This window comes from Pocillopora damicornis, chromosome 13, assembly GCF_964200805.1.
Source record: "Pocillopora damicornis chromosome 13, jaPocDami1.2, whole genome shotgun sequence".
NCBI lineage: Eukaryota > Metazoa > Cnidaria > Anthozoa > Scleractinia > Pocilloporidae > Pocillopora > Pocillopora damicornis.
Genome location: NC_142682.1, coordinates 3,268,568 through 3,286,925, shown reverse-complemented (window position 1 = coordinate 3,286,925; position 18,358 = coordinate 3,268,568). Strand labels below are relative to the sequence as shown.

Here is an 18,358-nt window from a genome sequence, read left to right as displayed (position 1 = left end):
AACAAATATTTACATGGCAGAGAGAATCCGTTTCGGCTGGCTACACGCTTATTTCCCGCGCAAAATTTTAAAGGAACAAATTAAGAAACAGCGTTAATTGACCACTCTCTCGCAAAGTGAGCGTCGTGTTTAATTCAGACAGGCGTTCCTAGAGCGGAACTAAAACTCGAGCATCAACTGGCACTAACTTGGTAGCCGCTGATTAGATGACTGCAGTTTCATGATGATTTAGGAGCACAGGGAACAGAGAGCGGGGAAGGACAGAAACAGACCAGTCCATGTCTTTGTTATCTTCTTAACTGTTGTATGACTGTTGTTTTTGGAAACAGTTTAGGAACATTCAGCTGCTTTATCCAACGAGAACCCGGTATGATTCGGCTGAGGTGTCTTACGTCGAGAAAGAGAGCTTGTGTAACAAGCACGTGTCTGCTTTTCAGATCCTTTCTATCTTCAAAAGCTTCAACTTCCGTTCATACCCATGGAAACGGCCAAAATGTAGAGACTGAAACGACGATGAAACACTACATTAAGACTGGTAAGGTAACGGATGCCGTAAAGCTATTTGAAGAGAGCAGGAACGGTGGAGAGTCGTGGAAAATAGACGGTTGTTACTCTTGGCTATTACATTTGTTTGTGCAACACAATGAACATGAAGCTGTAGACAAGCTGTACGAAGACATTAAACGAAATGCTGTTTTCATTGGCGAAGGAGCTAAATTCTCGATGATTAAATCTTACAGCAATCGGGGACTTTTTGACCAGGCTGTCGGCATGCTGCACGCCATTGTGGAAAGTAATATAGCTCACCACACTCGTCATTATGATTATATCATTACCTCTATGGCCAAGAGGGGACAATCGAGAAAAGCTTTGCGGGTCTTTGAGGAGAAACTAGAAAGGTTGGAAAATTTCGGAATTAATGAAAACATGTCTGCGCCAATCAAAGACATGATTGAATTGCTTCTTAACCCTAAAAGTCTCCCAGTTAAAGAGAACGATCATGGTAAGGAAGGCAAAGTTGATACAAACCATCACAACAAAATGTCAAATATGGTTTTTAGTTATCTTCAACAAACTGGTGAAAGGTTACCGGTTAAATTGCTTGTAGCAGTTCGCTCTTGGCTGAATCACGACCCTGTTTATCACTGGAAGTGGAAATACAGCAGAATAAGTGAAGTAGGAACATGCTCATCTTGTGGAAATCAATTGATGAGTGGCATCCTCCCAGGAGATATACAACAATTGGAAAGGGAGCTAATCAAACTGTCCAACAGCCCTCAACTGGTTATTTCCAAAGTGGCAGGTGAAAATCTGGACAAGAAAATACAGAAAGAGTTGGAAGAATTGAAGAGCTTTATTCAAAGAAGAGGACCATTTGATGTGGTAATTGATGGCATGAATGTTGCCGCCTATGGCTCAGGAGCACATATGTCATTTTCCACAGACAGGCTGGTGGCCACGGCACATCACTTTGCAGCACAAAAAAAGAAAGTGCTTGTGATAGTAAACAAAGCTTGGAGAACTTCTGTCTACAAGCTTGAAGATGTTTGTGCTGTTTTCAGGAACAAGTTTAAAAATGATGACTTGTATGTTTTATATGCTGCAGCTTTCAGTGGAATGCAACAAGTTGAGGTTGTCACCAATGACAGACTCAGAGATCATCGCCTTCTGCTTCCTAGCAATGTTTGGTGGACATATTTAAGATGGACAAGACTAAACTGTGTATCCTTCACAGTCAATGAAAGAGGGAAACTGGAATTTTTCAGGCAAAAAGTTGATCCAGTGGTGCAGCGTAGTGGCAACTCCTGGCACTTCCCTGTTGAGGATCGATCATGGAGATGTGCGACAAAATCAGGAATTAAGAGATCACAAATCAAAAATTAGCCTACAATAAATACATCCTCATCGACAACAAATAAAGATAACTTCAAAGGTGTAACATCAAGACAGGGTTGACTGACTTTGTGATACAAATGTAAAGTGCATGTATTTGAGACTTGTATGCCAAGCTTGAGTTCAAACTGGGTAGGATTAATTTGAATTAGTCAAAGAAAGGCCAAAATTCACATGTGATGTGTCCCTTGCATGTCTTAACCCTTTAACTCCCAAGATCTCATTGGTATTTCTCCTTACTGTCTACCATACAGTTCTTGTGATCTTAGTTTGGAGAATTTGGTATTGGATCAACTAATAGGTAATCCCCTAATTGATATTTTTCCTTTTTCTTGTCACTTTTCTGCCTTATATTGTCTTGATATTGTAAGGATAAATTCTGTCTTGGTCACTCATGGGATGTAAAGGGTTAATGTTGTTCATGCCAAGCACCTGTCCAAGATTGGGCCTTCTCCTGAAAATCATGGTATTTTATGTAATCTTGGAATATTTGGTAGGTGCTATCAGAAAAGGATAAACGCATCCAGCCATTCATGGAATTTTAAAGAAAACTAGAAATTCAGTTTTTATTTGCTGTTTTCCTCAACATTGCCATCCTGTGAGTGTGTTAGGCCCTAATGTTAAATAGGACATGTTGCATGGTGGCCCCAACAAAATCTGTGAAGAAGACTAGATCATTATATGGTTCATAATTTCTGGTGTTGTGGATACTGTACTTTGTTAGTTTACTGATAATGTAACCCCTCCTTTCTCCCTAAAAAAGATGGGCAAAACCAACTGGTAAATTATACAATAAACCACTTTGCATTGTTTCACTGTTTAATCTTAAACTACTTTCCACCTGGTAATTAGTCAAGTTACAACTACACTTTATAGAAAAAGTGAACACGTGATTTGAGCAAATGTTAACCACTTCACTTGCTGTAATGTAAGCTTTGCCTGCAAACATGGCTGTAAATCTTGCTTTAGCACCTCACTTGAATAGGGCAAAGTTTAAAGGGTAAAGTTCCGCAAACATTGCCAAGTTTTGGTCATTTGCCAAACATCTTTGAATAGATTTGTTTTTCTTTGTTGCGTTGCTCCTCCTTTAACTTCTTTAGTCTTGCCATCTCATTCTTTATGCCTGAAAAAAACCAAGAGTGCAAATCTAAATTATTTCACCAGTATAACTAACTTGTTTTTACTGGTATGATACCACATTCTGACTGGGAATGATTGAGTTGGGTGACAATGTTCAAAGCCCAATAAGCTTGACAACAAATGCAACTGACATGGCAATGTCATAGCTTTGCACCCAAGGAACATTATAACAGGGTTTTGTACAACTCAGCTCTACAACAAATGCAGTACCTTAGCAGTGAAGGAGGGGCCCCAACAAATGGATTTCCCCCCACAACCTACCTGTGTGGTAGATTGTCTTAAATCCAAATTCCTTCAACAACAGGACTGCATATTACTGATCAACTTGACATATTTAAAATGTACCTATCTTCCTACTTTGAAATATTTCTTACTAATGTCCACCCTTGTTAGAGGTGGTTGACAAATAATATTTATTGGTTAAAAAGAAGCTCCATGAACACTAACTTATTCAAGGAAATAAAGAAACTTACTCTTGTCATTAGGTTCCAATTTAGCAGCAGCCTGAAAATCAACCTGTTAAACAACAACAAAAAAAGGGTATTCATCTCAATTGTTTGAATTAAATGTCAAAAACCTAAAAAACACTAGAAAGAGCGGGTACCATCGCTTGATCAAAGTCTTGCATGTTCATTTTAGCCTGTCCTCTTCTGTAGAGAGCTTTTACATTTTTATCATCAAGATCCAGCACCTTGAAGAAGAAAAAATATGCATGATTTTCCTTGAATTTGTATTTTTACAAGAAAAGAAAGGCTAAAAAGTTGACATAATCTCATTAGAGCTTCCCTCTCCTAAAACGAGGGGGAGAAAGGATTTTTTTTCCACAGGGAAGGGGGCAGATGTACACAGGCCTGAGACCAGGGATAACCAGTGGGGTAACTAAAACAGAAGTACTGCAACTGGTATGGAGATCTTAATAACACTTTAAAACATTAATTTTAATTGGGAGTTGGTTTCAAAAGAAATTGTGGAGCTGTGTTGGTAGAAGAGTACAACAAGGTAGTTTGATATTATCAACTGAGTTAACACAAATTGGCCACCATGAAGAGTTTCAAAGCTGATATTTCAAGCATTAGCCCTTCATCAGAGGGACAGAGGGAATGATTTTTAGCTGCATGTTACACAAGGCAGCTCTTGATGCCGATTTGTGGTGGCAACTGTCAATTTGTCCTTGCAAACTTTCCAAGGAACACTGCTTCTACCATGTGACAGATGTTTCAAACTCTCTAGTTGGTAGTTTGAAGTACAAATGAACTGTACCTCATTACAATCTTCTACAGCTCCTGCATGGTCTCCCAGCTTAATTTCACAAAAGGCTCTGTAAATGTTAAATTCAACAATCTGTGATACCTTTTTCTTGAAAGACTAAAAATGTAATTAAAAATGGCTAAATTCTTCACCATACACAAAATCCATACTTTTAATCCACCAATTTTTGTTTTTCAATAAGGGAATCACAAGAAGATTTACTTGTTAGTGGAGAAATTTATGATCTGCAGACTATTCTAAAATAATGTTTGTGCTGATACACATAAGTACAGTGCAATACATCAGGAAATGTTTGGCTTGAGATAAATTAAAAGAGGGTTCTTGGTGTATAGCCTCACCTGTTTAAAAAGCAACTTATTGTCAAGGATTGTATCTTCTCCTCCTGTATATTTTCTTCCTTTACTTTTTCAGCTTTTTCCCCTTCTTCTTCACTTGAGGATGTTTCCTCATCAGAATCAGAGTGATTTAGATAGCTAGAGGATAGAGACAAAGTCACTGATCAAGACTTAAGGCCCCTTTTCTGTCATTTTTCTTTAAAAAATTTGAGGCGATAGCTTAAAAAACAATTTAAGTTCATCTTACCGCAGTGTCTTGGAGTATTTCTTTTTGGCTAGTTCATAATTTTGGGCCTTGAACTGTTCATTTCCAATACCCTTCAGTGCCTCTGCTGCAGCTAATACTTCTTCGGGCTGAAATAACAACAACTCCACTTTCAGCAAATTTAGGACATCCATTTGCTATGCTATAGGTACACAATCATGTTAAAAAAATAAAAATGCCTTTAAGATTAGTATTAAGCTTGTTCTGTCTATCTTATCTAATGAATGAAAAAATGTGGAAAAATGAAGCCCCTACATTTGCAACTAAGAGACTACCTTGCTGAAATCTAGACCAGAGTCTGTTGGCCAATCTGGAAGCTTGTCTCCTGTTCCATCATCAGCACATATGCCATCATCTTCCCCTGGTTGCAGCTCACCACAGTCCTCAATGACACATGGCTAAGAGAGGAAATGACACAATTAAATCTGATCAAATCATCACCATCATCTTTTATTTGCCTCATTAACACAATTACACATTACCCTAAACCCTAAGCCACATCAAAATATTTGAAACTGATTTATGCACCTTGCATATCAGACCTGGCAATGTTCCTGGCTTGCCTTCTTTCAATATCAGAAATGGCCCATTAACTCTTTTACTTCCAAAAGTGACCCCACATATATTTCTCTTAAAAATTTTAATACATTTTCAAGCAGAAATTAAAGGTGATGAGAGGAAGAAATAAATCAGCTGATAAAATTTTTTCATTTAACAACAAACTCTAAGCACCAAAATTATGAGAAAAGAAGGGCATACAGAACAGAGAAGTAGCATTTAGTTCTGTAGAGTGAAAGGGTTGAGGTGCTGCCCCAGGTTACAAGGCTACAGGAAGACCAATAAACCCTCTGCACCCTGCTATCATCAGTATGCATATTCTCCACACTGTCATCCATACATTTCCTAGGGTCCTGACAAGGAGAATTTGTTCAACAATCAACAGCTTCTTTAGTAGACCAACAATTCCTTCATTCTCATGACCTCAAAGTGTGATTTGCGGGGTGATAATGTAAGGAGAAATTAGATGCTTGTCATTCTTAAGGGTCAAAGAGCTAATGATAAAACAGTATCAGTGACGCACCTTTTTAGGTTTACTTTCATCCACAGGTGTATTTTCAAGTTCTTTAACAACACTCCATCCCTTGGTGACCTTACCGAAGACAACATGCTTCCCATCAAGATGTGATGTTGGTACCGTTGTGATGAAAAACTGTGAACCATTAGTGTTTTCACCAGCATTTGCCATTGAAAGAAGGCCACGTTCATCATGCTGTGATAAGATAAACAAAACAAAAAAGTTAAAGCAAGGGATTTCTTGACTGTTTTTGAAGGAAAACAACCCTAGAGTAGTCTATGAAAGTTTTTGGAAGTCTTGGGGATTTAAAAGCAATGCTTGTACTAAGAAAAACTTTTTAAGTGCAATGTTTAGTGCTATGCAAAATTTTGAAGATTTTTTGGTAATTGTGCATCATTGTACAGGTGAGGCCAAATTTTGCACACCCAACTCATGTAACTTGACAGAAGTCCTAACTCGTAGGACAAAAGGCTGACTGAAGGGTTTTGCAGCTTGGGCTTGCACCTTTAAGTGGCATTGAACCTTACACCCCAGTGATTTATGAGAAAAATGTTCCCTACAGTGTACCTTCCTAACTACCTAATGGTAAACTCATGGCATGTTGCAACAAAGCAAGATTGGTCATGGACAAAATACCAGAGATGGGAGATCAGCAAAATATAGGAATTTTAAAACACTTTTCTTCTTAACTAAATAAGCCATAAAAAACCCCAAGGAAACATTTCCTACCTTTAATTCAAAGTTCTCATCCTCAAACTTTTCACCATAGATAGATTCTCCCCCAGTTCCATCACCATTGGTGAAATCTCCACCCTGCACCATGAAACCTTTAATGACTAAAGCCAGAAATCAAAATTGTCAAATAAGCAACAGTTTTCCTACACTGTCATTGGCTGTGTTTATTATGGTATAAATATAATTATGAAAAAATGATAAAGACTGGCAAATCATACCTAACACAAGATTGTCTGTAATGAGTTATTGCAGGACAACATATGAAAGTACTTACTTCTGTGAAAGGTGCAGCCTTTGTAATGAAGTGGTTTCCCAGATATAGAAGCATTCCCTTTGTCTCCAACACACAAAGCCCGAAAGTTCTCTGCAGTCTTTGGGCATTTGTCAGCATATAATTCGAAGACTATTCTACCCACTGATAAATGACAAAGGTAGATAGTGACATGATCAAAAACTCAATTCAGGGTCCTGGTTTGTTTAAAGAGGCACTCAATTCTATTGCCATGGATGCTACTTCTTAGGTTTCCCTTCATATTATCCTTGATAAATTTGCAATTTTTTCTCAGACACCACCCCCCCTCCCAAAAAAAGAAATGTTTCAACAACCCCCTGTGGGGAGGGGCACATTTAATCAAGCAATAAAGTACAAAGTACCATCAAAGCAAGTTTCTGCATGGTAACCTTAACTTTAACACAGATCAAGCATGGAACCATTTTAAGCTTGAGTCGATCAAAAATAGTTGACAAATGATAATTGCAGCAAATTTTGAAAATTAATCTATTTTGGCCTTAAGAGTTCTACAACACCATAAAGACCTCCTTTTCAGACCACATCAAAATGCACAGCTATCACTCAATTTGCACTCTACTATATAGATTTTCAATTAATTTTGAGCATGGATCAGTGAAACTAACTTGCACATGTTGTAATTTCGTTTTTAATCATCGCTTCGGAAAGAGAAAATCTGGTTCCTTACCTCTCTCGTCACCGATGGAAACGTCAAAGAAACATCTCGGGTTTTCATTCTCGGACATTTTAGCAAAGAATTCTGCAGAAAAATATTGAGGACACAAATGAGGTTTGACAAGGAACTCCGCACACGAGTACAGACAAAAAAATTTGTACTGTCACATGTGTTGTGTCACATGGTACCAAAGAGAAACCGCTGAATCAGCTGATTGTCCACGGGACATCATATGGATGTTACATAATGGATTTATTGTTGACGAACAAGATGGCGTCTGGCAAAGTATATTGAATCATGCAAAGTTGCATCAAAAGTCATGTCTAATAAAGTTAAGACAGGGATCTTTATCGGGGGATTTGTAGCATTCACTCTTGCCGCGTTGTATCCTGCTGTGATCTATCCAAAATTGCACCCAGAGGTTTTCCGTAAGTATTTAAGGCTATGATATGATATGTAACTTTAAGTAGGCTGCTGAAGCTTTTAGAAAATTGTTGATGTGTGTAAGGTTCCTTGTGCATCAAAATGTTTGGTCGTTTTTTCAATGTTGTTAACTTGGTACTTGATCGAAAAAAGAACTGATAATTGCAGTGTTCCATTGTCATGGTTGCTGCAGGTCAGGAAATTATCTTAGAAAAATAAATTTCTTCATGATCAAGGCCAGGCCCGTAGAGGTCAATTGAATGTCGGGGGATTTCGCTTTGAGTCAGGGAAATTTAAATCTCGGAGAGAAGTCAGAGGAAAATGAAATGTTGGGAAAATGTGAAGTTATTCATCTTTTCTCGGTCCTTTTTATGATGACAAATGATGACACTTTCCTTTTTGGTGATTTGTTTGTGAAAATGTCAATTCAGTTGATTTGGTCAGAGATTAATATGACGTTTTTTCTGGGGAAAGTCAGGGAATTTCAAAAACCTATGACTGTGGCAACCATAATTGTTTTCCTATTTTCCTTTTGTAGAGCAAATTCAGAATGAAACAAGAAAAGATATAAAACAGGAAGAGATTCAACCTGGAAGTAAGTCATAGCTTGGGTTTGGTGTATAATTCAGTTCTGTTTCATCTTAAAAAATATGGGAAAGATGTAAAGTTATAGCATTTGATATTGTTAAGAGGGAGAGGCTGTTTTCTTACAGTTACCGTACTGGACTTAACGTGTAAGGCTTGGGGTTTGATACCTAGCTGGGTCATGGTGCTGTATTTTTTGGTTAGATACTTTCAAAGTGCCCCACTCCACCAGAAAAAGTTCTGAAAAATTGTCAGGGAAGCCTGATGAAATGCTGGAGAGTAACCTGCAGTGAACAGCAGCCCATCCAGGGGAGAGTTAAGTAACTCTCTCAATCACTTCTTGCTATAGAAACCGAGAAACCTCTTGGCTCAGTTGCAAACTTGGCACTTTTTTTAATCATTTTTATATTTTCAGATATGAAGGTCTGGTCTGATCCATTTTCAAGAAAATAAATCAAAAGAAGATGTTACAAAAAGACCTACTTTCAACTGCTTTCGGAGAAGAGGAACAGAGAGTGGAAAAGAATGCAAAGGGCACCTCTAGATATATTCTGTGAAAGAATTTTGTTGTGACCAGACCCCTGTTATCAGGAACAACATTCAGTGATGTAATGTGACTCGACAATAAAAAAAAAAAAAAAAGAATTTTGCAACAGAGATGTAATCTTTGAGTTTTAAATTGCTTGCATAAAAATAAGGAAGATGATTTTACAGTCTGGCAAACAGTTCATGGCAAAAAGTAATCTGTACTTTAAGGGGCTTATTCAGGGGTGGCACTTATTCAACAAAATTCATCACTCCCTTGTATTCATAATTGTACTTTTCCTTGAATGTTGAAGATTCCACATTAATTTTTGTGGCAAGGATTGCTACAACATTACATTATCGGCAGACAGCTCACATCATACTGTTATAAAACACTTTATTTGCAGAAGTTTTGTCTTAAAATAACTACTAAAACCCAATATTATTGCAACTGCTTCTAAGCTTGGTTTATATTATTCCTTTCACAATGTTGGAGTAATTTGAGAAGCCATCAATCTGCTAATGATAAATACGAATTCTTTGTACATTAAAATTTATTAATCACAGGTGCTTTGTGTTCTGGAAAAAAATAGCCTATGAGCCCATCATCATTTAGTTAATTATATAATAGTGGCTGCTTGGAATTCTGGTACATTTACATCAAGTGGAAACTATGGTCACTTGTAGTTGTAATTAAATTTGGAATAATTATATTTCTTTTCAAATTGCAACTTAGAATTTCTTGGTAAGATGAGTGTCATGTGACACGGCAATCTGATTTCTTTTGTTGCTCCTGAAATTAAAATTATAATTAGTCAAAACAAATATTCATGAAAGAATTGAAAATCAAAAATAACTGCATTCAGTCAAATAAAACAACAATGCTGAAAAATGAAATAATTATTTGGCTATCAACAGTAAATCAAGCTACTTGACAGCCACATCTAATGTTAAAAAGCAGATGTTTCAAGCATATGCCTACACTTGAAGTTGTTCCCATGTATTTCCTAACAGCAGTCATTGCAAATTATGATCAGGTTCCCCCACAGGTAAGAAGAACACTCTTAAGTGTTCCCCACTCTCAACATGTGGCTTCGTAGCCATCCGCAGGTCAAATGGAATTTATTTCATTACAAACAGTGATCTGATTCCTCTAAGGGAACCAAGATCACTCCAAAATGTGCCCTGCTCCCAACATGTGGCTTCAAAGCTCAGTTGGTAGTAATGCCCAACTAGTATCTGGGAAGCACAGGCTTGAATCCTGTTAACCCTTTAACTCCCAGATTAAATTTGTAATTCTCCTTACTGCCAACCTTACAATTCTTATAATATTAGTTGAGAAAATTTAATATTGGATCAACTAATTATTCCCAAATTGATATTATTCTTTATTCTCATCACTCATCTATTTGATATTGTATTGATACTGTAAGGAGAAATTCTGTCCTGGTCACTAATGGGAGTTAAAAGGGTTGTAGCCATTTGCTTGAATTGCAGGTCACCTCCAAGGATCATTGCTTTACTTGATTTTCATCCACTGGTCAAATGAAATTTATTTTATTACATATTAGGTGCTATCATTTTTTCTTTGCCATGTTAACATTTCTTCTGATTGGCTTTGGTAATTAGCTAGGAGACCTCAAGAAAATGCATATACCTGTTGTCGTCTCCTTTTCTGCTCCTCTCTTTCAGATTCTGCCAGGGCTCGTGCTAAAGCTTGGTCTTCCTCTTCTTGTGTTGTCAGTGGTGGACTGGGGGACTTTGTCTTTGACTGATCTTGTAGAGAAGCTTGTATAGCTAAGGCTAAGGCCTCATCCTCACTCTATGAACAATAAAACATAGATATTTAAAAATTAATCTACAAGACTAGTTTTCTATGCTGCAATTTGATTGCCTGTCCATGTTGCCATGCATCTGTACTGTAATAGATCACAGATGATGTCAAAATGATGAAAGAACAAAAAAGTGGCAAGTAAAGCAAAGCCAAGTGTGTTGCTGATGTTCTTACCACATTTTGACATCATCTGTGATCTGAACAAACTTGCAGCAACATGGAAACAATTTGTTGTCTTAAATAATAAAGAAAAAACATTTTCTTGGTTGTTTTGTCATCTACGGGTCTGTTCTTTAACAGATCATGAATAAGAACCAATCAAAATGTGTGTTTAACCCTTTACACCTTAACATCAGTATTCATATTCTCCACACTGGTCTCTGTACATTCACTAAGGTGCTGAAAAGGAGAATTTGTCTAACAAGCAGGAGTTTCTTTAGTTCATGATCAGTTCCTTTATTCTCATGACATTAATGTGTGATTCAGTGGTGATATTGTAAGGAGAAATTAGATGCCATCACTCTTAGGGGTAAAGGGTAAAGGGTTAATTCAGCTGATCCCATGAAGATGACAAATAAAGTGAGTGGCACTGTATTGTTGTTAAGTTTTGAGTGACTGAACTTTTCAATACTCATCCAAAACAAATTAGATTCAATAAATTTGTTATTTTTTTTTTAATTGATATCAGTTGGTAATTGAAGAAGAGGACTTCCCCCTCACTAACAATCAAGTAATCAATCAAAATCTTGAGCTCATAACCTAATGTATAATTATCATAATAATAATTATAGAGGCTTATGACATCAGCTTCTGACAATAAGCTGCTGACATTATGACTGTCAGAAAAAATTTGACTCTGAAACAGTAGTAGAGGAAAGTATTTACCAATGCTGGTTGTGGAATTGGTTGAGGATTTGGAGCAGTCATTTGTCTTTCTCGTCTGGACCTATAAATCACACAGAAGTATGTCACACAAGAATTTTAGAATCCTGGGAATGCAACACTTGCAAGAGATTATGAGGCTCTAAACAAAAAGCTCTCTGATGATGCACAACCTTACTGTTGAACATTACAACTAATAAAAATATTTGATTATCATAAAAATTTGATTGTGATGCCTAATTTAGTTGGATAAAATCCTGGAAACACAGTACATTATGATTGGTCAGTTTTTTTTTCAGTTAACCATTGCCTGTTTCCAATCAGAAAACAAGTACAAACCACATAAGAGGTTTTTTTTTAATTTTTTTTTGTTTTCTCCACCTGGATGGGCAGTTTTTTAAATAACTTCTAGATTTTTCTGAACAGGGCAAGAGGAAATTTTAGAAATGTTCAGCAGGAGCTTTTTACAAGATAGAACAAAAACAAACAGAAGCAAAATTTGATCTTCTCAACAACTACCAAGCTACCTACTCCATTGATACACATCTGGCTGCCACTAATGGGACAAATATTTTAAGTAACCACCTTTTGTTGGCTTCTGTTATTTCTAAATGGTCAGGCAAAAAATATTAATTAGAACATAACCACCAGGCACAAAAATACATTTCACAAGTGTACCTGTCCAAGTCTCTTCCTATTGATGACAAAGATGTTTGTTGTGGTTTCTTGTGTACTTTTGATGATGAAGCCACATTCTTTGCTCTGGTGGCTGCAGCTTCTCTTTAAATCCAAAATATAAAAACAATTTAAACAAAAACCCAAATAGCTTGAGGAATCAAATTTTACATTATTAAGGACAATTTAAAGACAACTATTTGTGGAAGGGTTTATTGTAAATCACCAATTCTTTGAACAAATTTTTTTAAAGGGAAATATAAGACAAAAGTAAGAAACTTACCCTGCTTTCAAGGAAGCACTTGTTTTACTACAAATAAAAAGGAATACTTTTAATCACTTGTGTGCTAAGCATTGGCAGACTAAAATTACAACTTAAGTTATAAAAAATCAGGATAGATTGACAATCAATTGAACAAAACTAGGGCATCTGCTGAACTAGAAATAAACACTGGCTTCCTGTGAGATATATACTAACCTTCTAGATGCACCCCTTACGACCCCAGAGCAGTTGTGATCTTGTTCATGTCTGTGTTTCAGACAAAAGTTTTGCCGACAAGATTCGCACCTAACAGGGATAAGCTGAAATAGTGAAAGGAAAGAGGATAAGCTATTAGTTTTGTGAGCCTCGTGATCAATTACTATAAGACTTGATTACATCTAGAAAGATACCTAATGTCACTTCATGTAAGGAAGAGCTTTAGCAGCAACTGAAGTTAAACTTTTTCCCGCAGGCAACTTCCTCCCTAAGCAACCCTCCTCCTATGGGCTTCTCTAGCTTGAATTGTCAGCTTGCATGACTGACTAATAATGACAAAACTCCCAGACACCTTTTTTGGAATATCTACTGTCTTCCCTTCCACTTTTAATGTTAGTCTTCAAGATGGCATAGACAGACTGGGACTTAACGAAATTAAAAGGGACAGAGAGGTGAAGGAACATCATAGATGTTGCTCTGAAAAAGTGTCTAGTAACCTAATTATGTCTAGGAATGCAGGTTCAAACCAATTAATGCAATTAATAGTGAATATGTATAAATATCTATTGGTATAATTATAGTGTACATTACAATTGTTTGTAAACAGACCTCTTTTTGTTTACATCCTTTGAGAGAACACCTATTCTGGTATGCCTATGGTGATACAAAAAAGGGAAATTCAAAATCCTATATTCAAAATGTGGTACTGTACATTTTCTTTTCATGTTAGAGACTGCATGATTACTTGGCTGACCTGAATTTTTCTTGCGAAGATCAGCTTACAGTCTGCGACACAGATTGATAATTGCAGTGACATTGAGTGAACTTTTTTTCAATCCCTGCTTAGCAACAGCCAATGACATTGTCACTTACTTTTAAAACCCTTTCACTCCCAAGATCTCATTTGTAATTCTCCCTGCTATCTGCTACACAAATTCTTATTAGCATGTAAGTTTGGAGAATTTGATATGGGATCAATTGATAATCTCCTAATTGATAATTTTCTTTCTCCACTTTAACTGTCTGCTTGATATGGTCTTGATGTTGTGAGGAAAAATTCTGTCTTGGCCACTTATAAGAGTTCAGAGTTAAGTATAAAGTAAAGAATTCCCTTGATAACAAACTGTAAGACATATATTAGAGAGAGATTCAAAATTAATCAAGTGAACAAACTGATACCAAGTGCACTAATAGTGTGAGTGAGAAAAGGCCATATCTCTAGTAAACGCAACAAAGTTTATGAAATTCAGTGATGTGTCTAAAAAAAATAGAACAACAATTTTGAATAACCTTTCTTTTAGCCACTGCTGGGTCAGACTGACAATCTCTGTCAATATGTTCTCCAACCTATGGAATAAAATATTTCACAAAAATGAATCAAATTGTTAAAATCCAAGCTTTCCTCTAAACATCTAAAAAAAAAATGCAGCATAGTTTTCCTATAGATAATCATGATTAAATTCAAATCTGTCATTTAAAAGGAAATCAAATTAGGAAAAAAAAAATACAACTGCATCACCTTTATGTCAGGTTGTTCCCCTCTAGGGACTGGTACTGCTTTGTTACATAATGGACAAACTGGAACTTGAAAGTCCTAATGAAGACAAATATTAAGAAACAAGTCCACATTTATCCTTTACCTTTAGCAGCACAAAACAATTAATGAGACTCTCTAGATAGCTAGTTTAACCACGATGGGGATTACCTTTCATTTCATCAAAGAACACCTTGCCAATTTGCCAAAACTCCTCCATCAACTCTTAGACTACTTATTTAGATTATCCCACTTGTCATAGGGAAGTTTCCAGGAGTTTGGCAAGTTAACCCTAGTGGTGGCAAATTGAGTGAAGACATCAGTGAGTTGGTTTTTGGCAAGTTGACAAGTTAGTAGCCTGACCAGTATCAATCACAGGTCACACCTCACTGGCAGATGTAGAGGGGAAGGGAGGGGAAGGGAGGGGAGGGGAGGGGAGGGGAGATCCATGTCATTAAAAACATATTGACTCTCCTTACACTATCTTGTGATAGATTTTCTATTTTCGACTGATCAATTCTTACTGAAAAAGGTAAAGAAAATGAAAAATAAAAGTAAAGAAAAGTGTAAGAGAGTACACAAAGTAATAAAAAATGTAAGGAATAGGTTATACTGTTGCATTTACCTTTTTGTAGGCATTTTCACAACTGTGTTCTGTATACTTGATATGATCCTTACTATAAACCAGGAAACAAATAAATTATTTTTGTCACTTACTAGTGCTTTAGAAAGTGATGGAACGTCAGTAAATAAAAATAATCGTTGAATAGTCTTACCAAAACAACTTGGAACAAGCATCACATTTCATGGGAAGGAAATCTACAGAAAGTCAATTTTAGGAAAATCATCACTTAAGTTTTCTCCATTTGGAAAGGAAAAGGCTTTTTCCTCACGAAGTTTATGTCTTAGGTCGGAGGCATTTGGTGAAAATAAAGGAAGTTAAATAACGAAAATTTCTGCGAAGTCATTTCATATTGACAAACCTTTTCTCGGTGGAGTTAAATACCACAGTAATCAACGAAAGAAAATATCTCTCAAAGACTTCAGATAAAACTCACCTAACTGTTTACAGGTATTCAGGGTGCAGTTTGCTCCTAATTCGGGAAATTCCATGTTCATTAACTAATTATTAGGGACCGAAGTATGATTCATAAGTAATTCGCCTTAATTTAAATTTAGTACTCTATATAAACTAAAATATTTTGTAACCAGGCCTAAAGTCCCAAAATGCACTCTGAAATGCGCGATATTGCTTAAAAACATGGCGGCGAACGTGGTGGGGAGAGTATCACCAACTTGTTGTAGACTATTTTTGGTCCCAGTTTCGAGAAAGATAGCAAAACCACCTAGCTTTGGTAAGTTTAATATTCAAGCAGTATTTCTGTTCTAGCATTTTGCCAAATTTGGCATGAATTACACTTATTTTTGTTTGATTTTGTTCGTTGGTCCAGTCGCCCGGCGATTTTCATCTAGTCTTAAAGCAAATCTCAGACCGGTGTGTGTTCCTCAACAACATTACTTCAGACGATTTGGTGCAACGTTTACGGGTCATGGAGAACATGGCTCGCCTGTAGCTGACGAAGAATTACAGAAGTGGTTAGAAGAGGCAAAAAACAAAAGTTGGCTATGGAGATATTTTCACGACGTTGACGAAATCGAGAGAAGCGTTAGTATTTGATCTTTTGATGTAGCTCTTTTTTAAGTGTAATTTAACCTTGAGGATTTTGCCCTCAAAAGATCGGAATTATTTCCAGTATTTCGTGTGATGAAAAAGTTGTAGCCTCTGAAACTATAACAAATTTTGAAGTGCATGCTGTGTAACATATTAAGAAACCAGTCATTTAATTGATATTCGTAAGCTTTTTATGTAACCCATACGACCCAACATGCTGTTTATTAGAAAAATAATTTCAAAACAAATTCTTGCACGAAGGCTGCATGCAATGGTGCAATTAGAAACAGAAAGAGCAAAAGGGCCCAGCTTACAGCCCCTTGATACCTAGCGAAGGATAAACAGAGATAGTGGTGGCCGTATGATAATGTGCTTATCTACACTATTGGGACATCTTGACCATAAGTAACTCGTTTTCCTCTCTGAAACTTCCACTCTGTCAAGAAGTACATATTATATCACTTGAAAAAAAAACTGCCCCAGAGGACAACTGAGGGTTGTTTAAACTATTTAATTTAAACAAAGGTCTTTAGCTTCAAATAACTGAATTCAAATTTGTTATTTCCAGCTTATGTCTGAACAAGAGTACAATGATCGGGAAAAAATGGTTGAAAAGGTATTTCTACTTTGCTTTGATAATCTGCTTTGTCAATGTCAGGGAAAAAAGCTTAGCTTTATTGATTTGTGAGTTCACAGTTATTTCACTGTTTTAAATTAACTTCTGCTCACCATTGTGTTATGTATGATTTTCGATAATTTTTTTTTCATTATATCTAGTTAATGGATAGATACTTTGACAAGCCAGATGCAAAGTTTGATCTAGATATTTTCGAGGAGTCAATTGATCTGCTTATCAAGTACAATGACAGAGATGGTGTGACAACATTTTGGAGACTAATGGAAGAGATGAATGTTGAACCTCCTGAAGAGCTCAGAGAGAAGGTTTCTCTTTTTTTTTTTTTTTTTAATAAGAAGCATACTGAATTGCAAAGCAATACTCCCTTTTGGGGGGGTCCAGAGGCAAGCTCTCTTGTTGAAATTTAAAACTCTCTGAAAATGATATCCAGCATTGAGGGACATATTTTGAGTCACTTTTTTTTAACCAGAAAATGATTTTAGAATCAGTTGGTTGTATTTGATCACAATTCACAAAGTAGCCAGCATAAAATGGTCTGTCTGGGTTTCCATAATGCACCAGCCTCCAATGACAACTCTGGAAGTGTGCTCGAGATTGATTCTGTATCATGATTATCCAGATTAAGGATTGTTGCAAAAAGGACTTTGATTGGTGACAATGGCTCGTGTTTGGCTCCGTAAAATTAAGTATAAAATATTTGTAACTTCCCAAAAAGCCTCAAAAAGCAGATTGTCCTTTTTGTAAATTTTACCACTTAGATGAAATCTCCTGGTAGGTGCAATGATGAGAAGACCAATAACATTTCGTATGATTTGGATTTCTCTCCTCAGGTTGAAACTTTCCTTGTGAAAGCAAGAGAGGCTTCATGGTATGAGTAGAACACTGCAGGAAATTGAGATTCTCAAACCCTTCAATAAAGTTGAAGTCTGCTAAGATGAAAATTTTGCAACGAAATGGTTTACCATGTTGGTTTGGTTTTAGAGCTGGCTTGATTGTTAGATTGGTGGTAGTCTGGTCAAACACAGTCAAATCACCTGGTACAGTCTTACATTTTGATCTTGTGAATTTGTCTTCTCCCTCCTTATTGTGAAAGATTAATCGATCAAGGTGTATTCCTTCAAATCTTGTCCAAATTTGAATTGTAAATTCACTGAAAATTCTGATAATTTGACATCCACTTTTTTGACTAGTTGTAATGACCAATAATCTTTTTGACTAAACAATTTTGTACATACACAGTTTGCCAACTTAACTGCACAATATTGAAAGAAGAAATAAACTTGGAGCAGGGCTCGAGATCCCCTACAGTATTTCAATCTGTACCAGATGATTTGATTCCAATCTAAGTGTGTGAAAACAAGGCTAAGTTTAAAATGAGGATGTTATTTTATAAACTGTGCATTGAAAATAAACAGTGATATTTTAAGAGGTTGCGT

At 36.4% G+C, this 18,358-nt stretch overlaps 5 protein-coding genes across 6 annotated transcripts; 3 read left to right on the top strand and 2 right to left on the bottom strand.

Annotated features, from left to right (window-relative positions):
- The first annotated feature begins 210 nt into the window (after positions 1-210).
- On the top strand, positions 211-2,703 carry LOC113686471 (mitochondrial ribonuclease P catalytic subunit). The gene has a single exon (XM_027204092.2). It carries the CDS (start codon positions 307-309, stop codon positions 1,882-1,884), a length of 1,578 nt encoding a protein of 525 aa, XP_027059893.2. The 5' UTR covers positions 211-306; the 3' UTR covers positions 1,885-2,703.
- LOC113686472 (peptidyl-prolyl cis-trans isomerase D) lies at positions 2,695-7,885 on the bottom strand. The gene is made up of 11 exons (XM_027204093.2): positions 7,690-7,885; positions 6,987-7,127; positions 6,707-6,813; positions 5,984-6,172; positions 5,178-5,300; positions 4,885-4,991; positions 4,641-4,775; positions 4,294-4,351; positions 3,638-3,724; positions 3,507-3,549; positions 2,695-3,016 (listed from the first exon to the last, which is right to left on the bottom strand). The coding sequence occupies exons 1-11, from the start codon at positions 7,745-7,747 to the stop codon at positions 2,925-2,927; spliced, it is 1,140 nt and encodes a 379-aa protein (XP_027059894.2). The 5' UTR covers positions 7,748-7,885; the 3' UTR covers positions 2,695-2,924.
- A 30-nt stretch (positions 7,886-7,915) lies between these two features.
- LOC113686474 (small integral membrane protein 20-like) lies at positions 7,916-9,208 on the top strand. Its single transcript, XM_089191170.1, has 3 exons — positions 7,916-8,105; positions 8,639-8,695; positions 9,101-9,208. The coding sequence occupies exons 1-3, from the start codon at positions 7,997-7,999 to the stop codon at positions 9,136-9,138; spliced, it is 204 nt and encodes a 67-aa protein (XP_089047296.1). The 5' UTR covers positions 7,916-7,996; the 3' UTR covers positions 9,139-9,208.
- A 382-nt stretch (positions 9,209-9,590) lies between these two features.
- LOC113686473 (AN1-type zinc finger protein 2A) lies at positions 9,591-15,823 on the bottom strand. Of its 2 annotated transcripts, XM_027204094.2 has the most exons (12): positions 15,672-15,823; positions 15,390-15,432; positions 15,239-15,290; positions 14,599-14,673; positions 14,370-14,426; positions 13,689-13,733; positions 13,080-13,183; positions 12,885-12,911; positions 12,605-12,706; positions 11,930-11,990; positions 10,868-11,032; positions 9,591-10,003 (listed from the first exon to the last, which is right to left on the bottom strand). In XM_027204094.2, exons 1-12 carry the CDS (start codon positions 15,730-15,732, stop codon positions 9,968-9,970), a joined length of 828 nt encoding a protein of 275 aa, XP_027059895.2. In that variant the 5' UTR covers positions 15,733-15,823; the 3' UTR covers positions 9,591-9,967. The 2 variants fall into 2 exon arrangements, with proteins under 2 accessions (XP_027059895.2, XP_027059896.2); XM_027204095.2 differs by lacking the exon at positions 12,885-12,911.
- LOC113686497 (uncharacterized) lies at positions 15,820-18,348 on the top strand. Its single transcript, XM_027204123.2, has 5 exons — positions 15,820-15,968; positions 16,065-16,279; positions 16,854-16,901; positions 17,063-17,227; positions 17,753-18,348. The coding sequence occupies exons 1-5, from the start codon at positions 15,875-15,877 to the stop codon at positions 17,798-17,800; spliced, it is 570 nt and encodes a 189-aa protein (XP_027059924.1). The 5' UTR covers positions 15,820-15,874; the 3' UTR covers positions 17,801-18,348.
- The last annotated feature ends 10 nt before the right edge of the window (positions 18,349-18,358 follow it).

What these genes read in the sequence shown, in the direction of transcription:
- LOC113686497 (XM_027204123.2), top strand. Translation starts at nt 15,875, where the DNA reads ATGGCGGCGAACGTGGTGGGGAGAGTATCACCAACTTGTTGTAGACTA. An exon ending in GGGAAAAAATGGTTGAAAAG is followed by an intron (nt 16,902 to 17,062) that starts GTATTTCTACTT and finishes CATTATATCTAG; the next exon opens with TTAATGGATAGATACTTTGA. An exon ending in CTGAAGAGCTCAGAGAGAAG is followed by an intron (nt 17,228 to 17,752) that starts GTTTCTCTTTTT and finishes TTCTCTCCTCAG; the next exon opens with GTTGAAACTTTCCTTGTGAA.
- LOC113686471 (XM_027204092.2), top strand. Translation starts at nt 307, where the DNA reads ATGACTGTTGTTTTTGGAAACAGTTTAGGAACATTCAGCTGCTTTATC.
- LOC113686474 (XM_089191170.1), top strand. Translation starts at nt 7,997, where the DNA reads ATGTCTAATAAAGTTAAGACAGGGATCTTTATCGGGGGATTTGTAGCA. An exon ending in ATTGCACCCAGAGGTTTTCC is followed by an intron (nt 8,106 to 8,638) that starts GTAAGTATTTAA and finishes TTCCTTTTGTAG; the next exon opens with AGCAAATTCAGAATGAAACA. An exon ending in GGAAGAGATTCAACCTGGAA is followed by an intron (nt 8,696 to 9,100) that starts GTAAGTCATAGC and finishes TTATATTTTCAG; the next exon opens with ATATGAAGGTCTGGTCTGAT.
- LOC113686472 (XM_027204093.2), bottom strand. Translation starts at nt 7,747, where the DNA reads ATGTCCGAGAATGAAAACCCGAGATGTTTCTTTGACGTTTCCATCGGT. An exon ending in AGGCTGCACCTTTCACAGAA is followed by an intron (nt 6,814 to 6,986) that starts GTAAGTACTTTC and finishes TTCTGGCTTTAG; the next exon opens with TCATTAAAGGTTTCATGGTG. An exon ending in ATGAAAGTAAACCTAAAAAG is followed by an intron (nt 5,301 to 5,983) that starts GTGCGTCACTGA and finishes TTCCTCTCTTAG; the next exon opens with CCATGTGTCATTGAGGACTG.
- LOC113686473 (XM_027204094.2), bottom strand. Translation starts at nt 15,732, where the DNA reads ATGAACATGGAATTTCCCGAATTAGGAGCAAACTGCACCCTGAATACC. An exon ending in GGGAACAACCTGACATAAAG is followed by an intron (nt 14,427 to 14,598) that starts GTGATGCAGTTG and finishes TTTATTCCATAG; the next exon opens with GTTGGAGAACATATTGACAG. An exon ending in AGTGCTTCCTTGAAAGCAGG is followed by an intron (nt 12,707 to 12,884) that starts GTAAGTTTCTTA and finishes TTGGATTTAAAG; the next exon opens with AGAAGCTGCAGCCACCAGAG.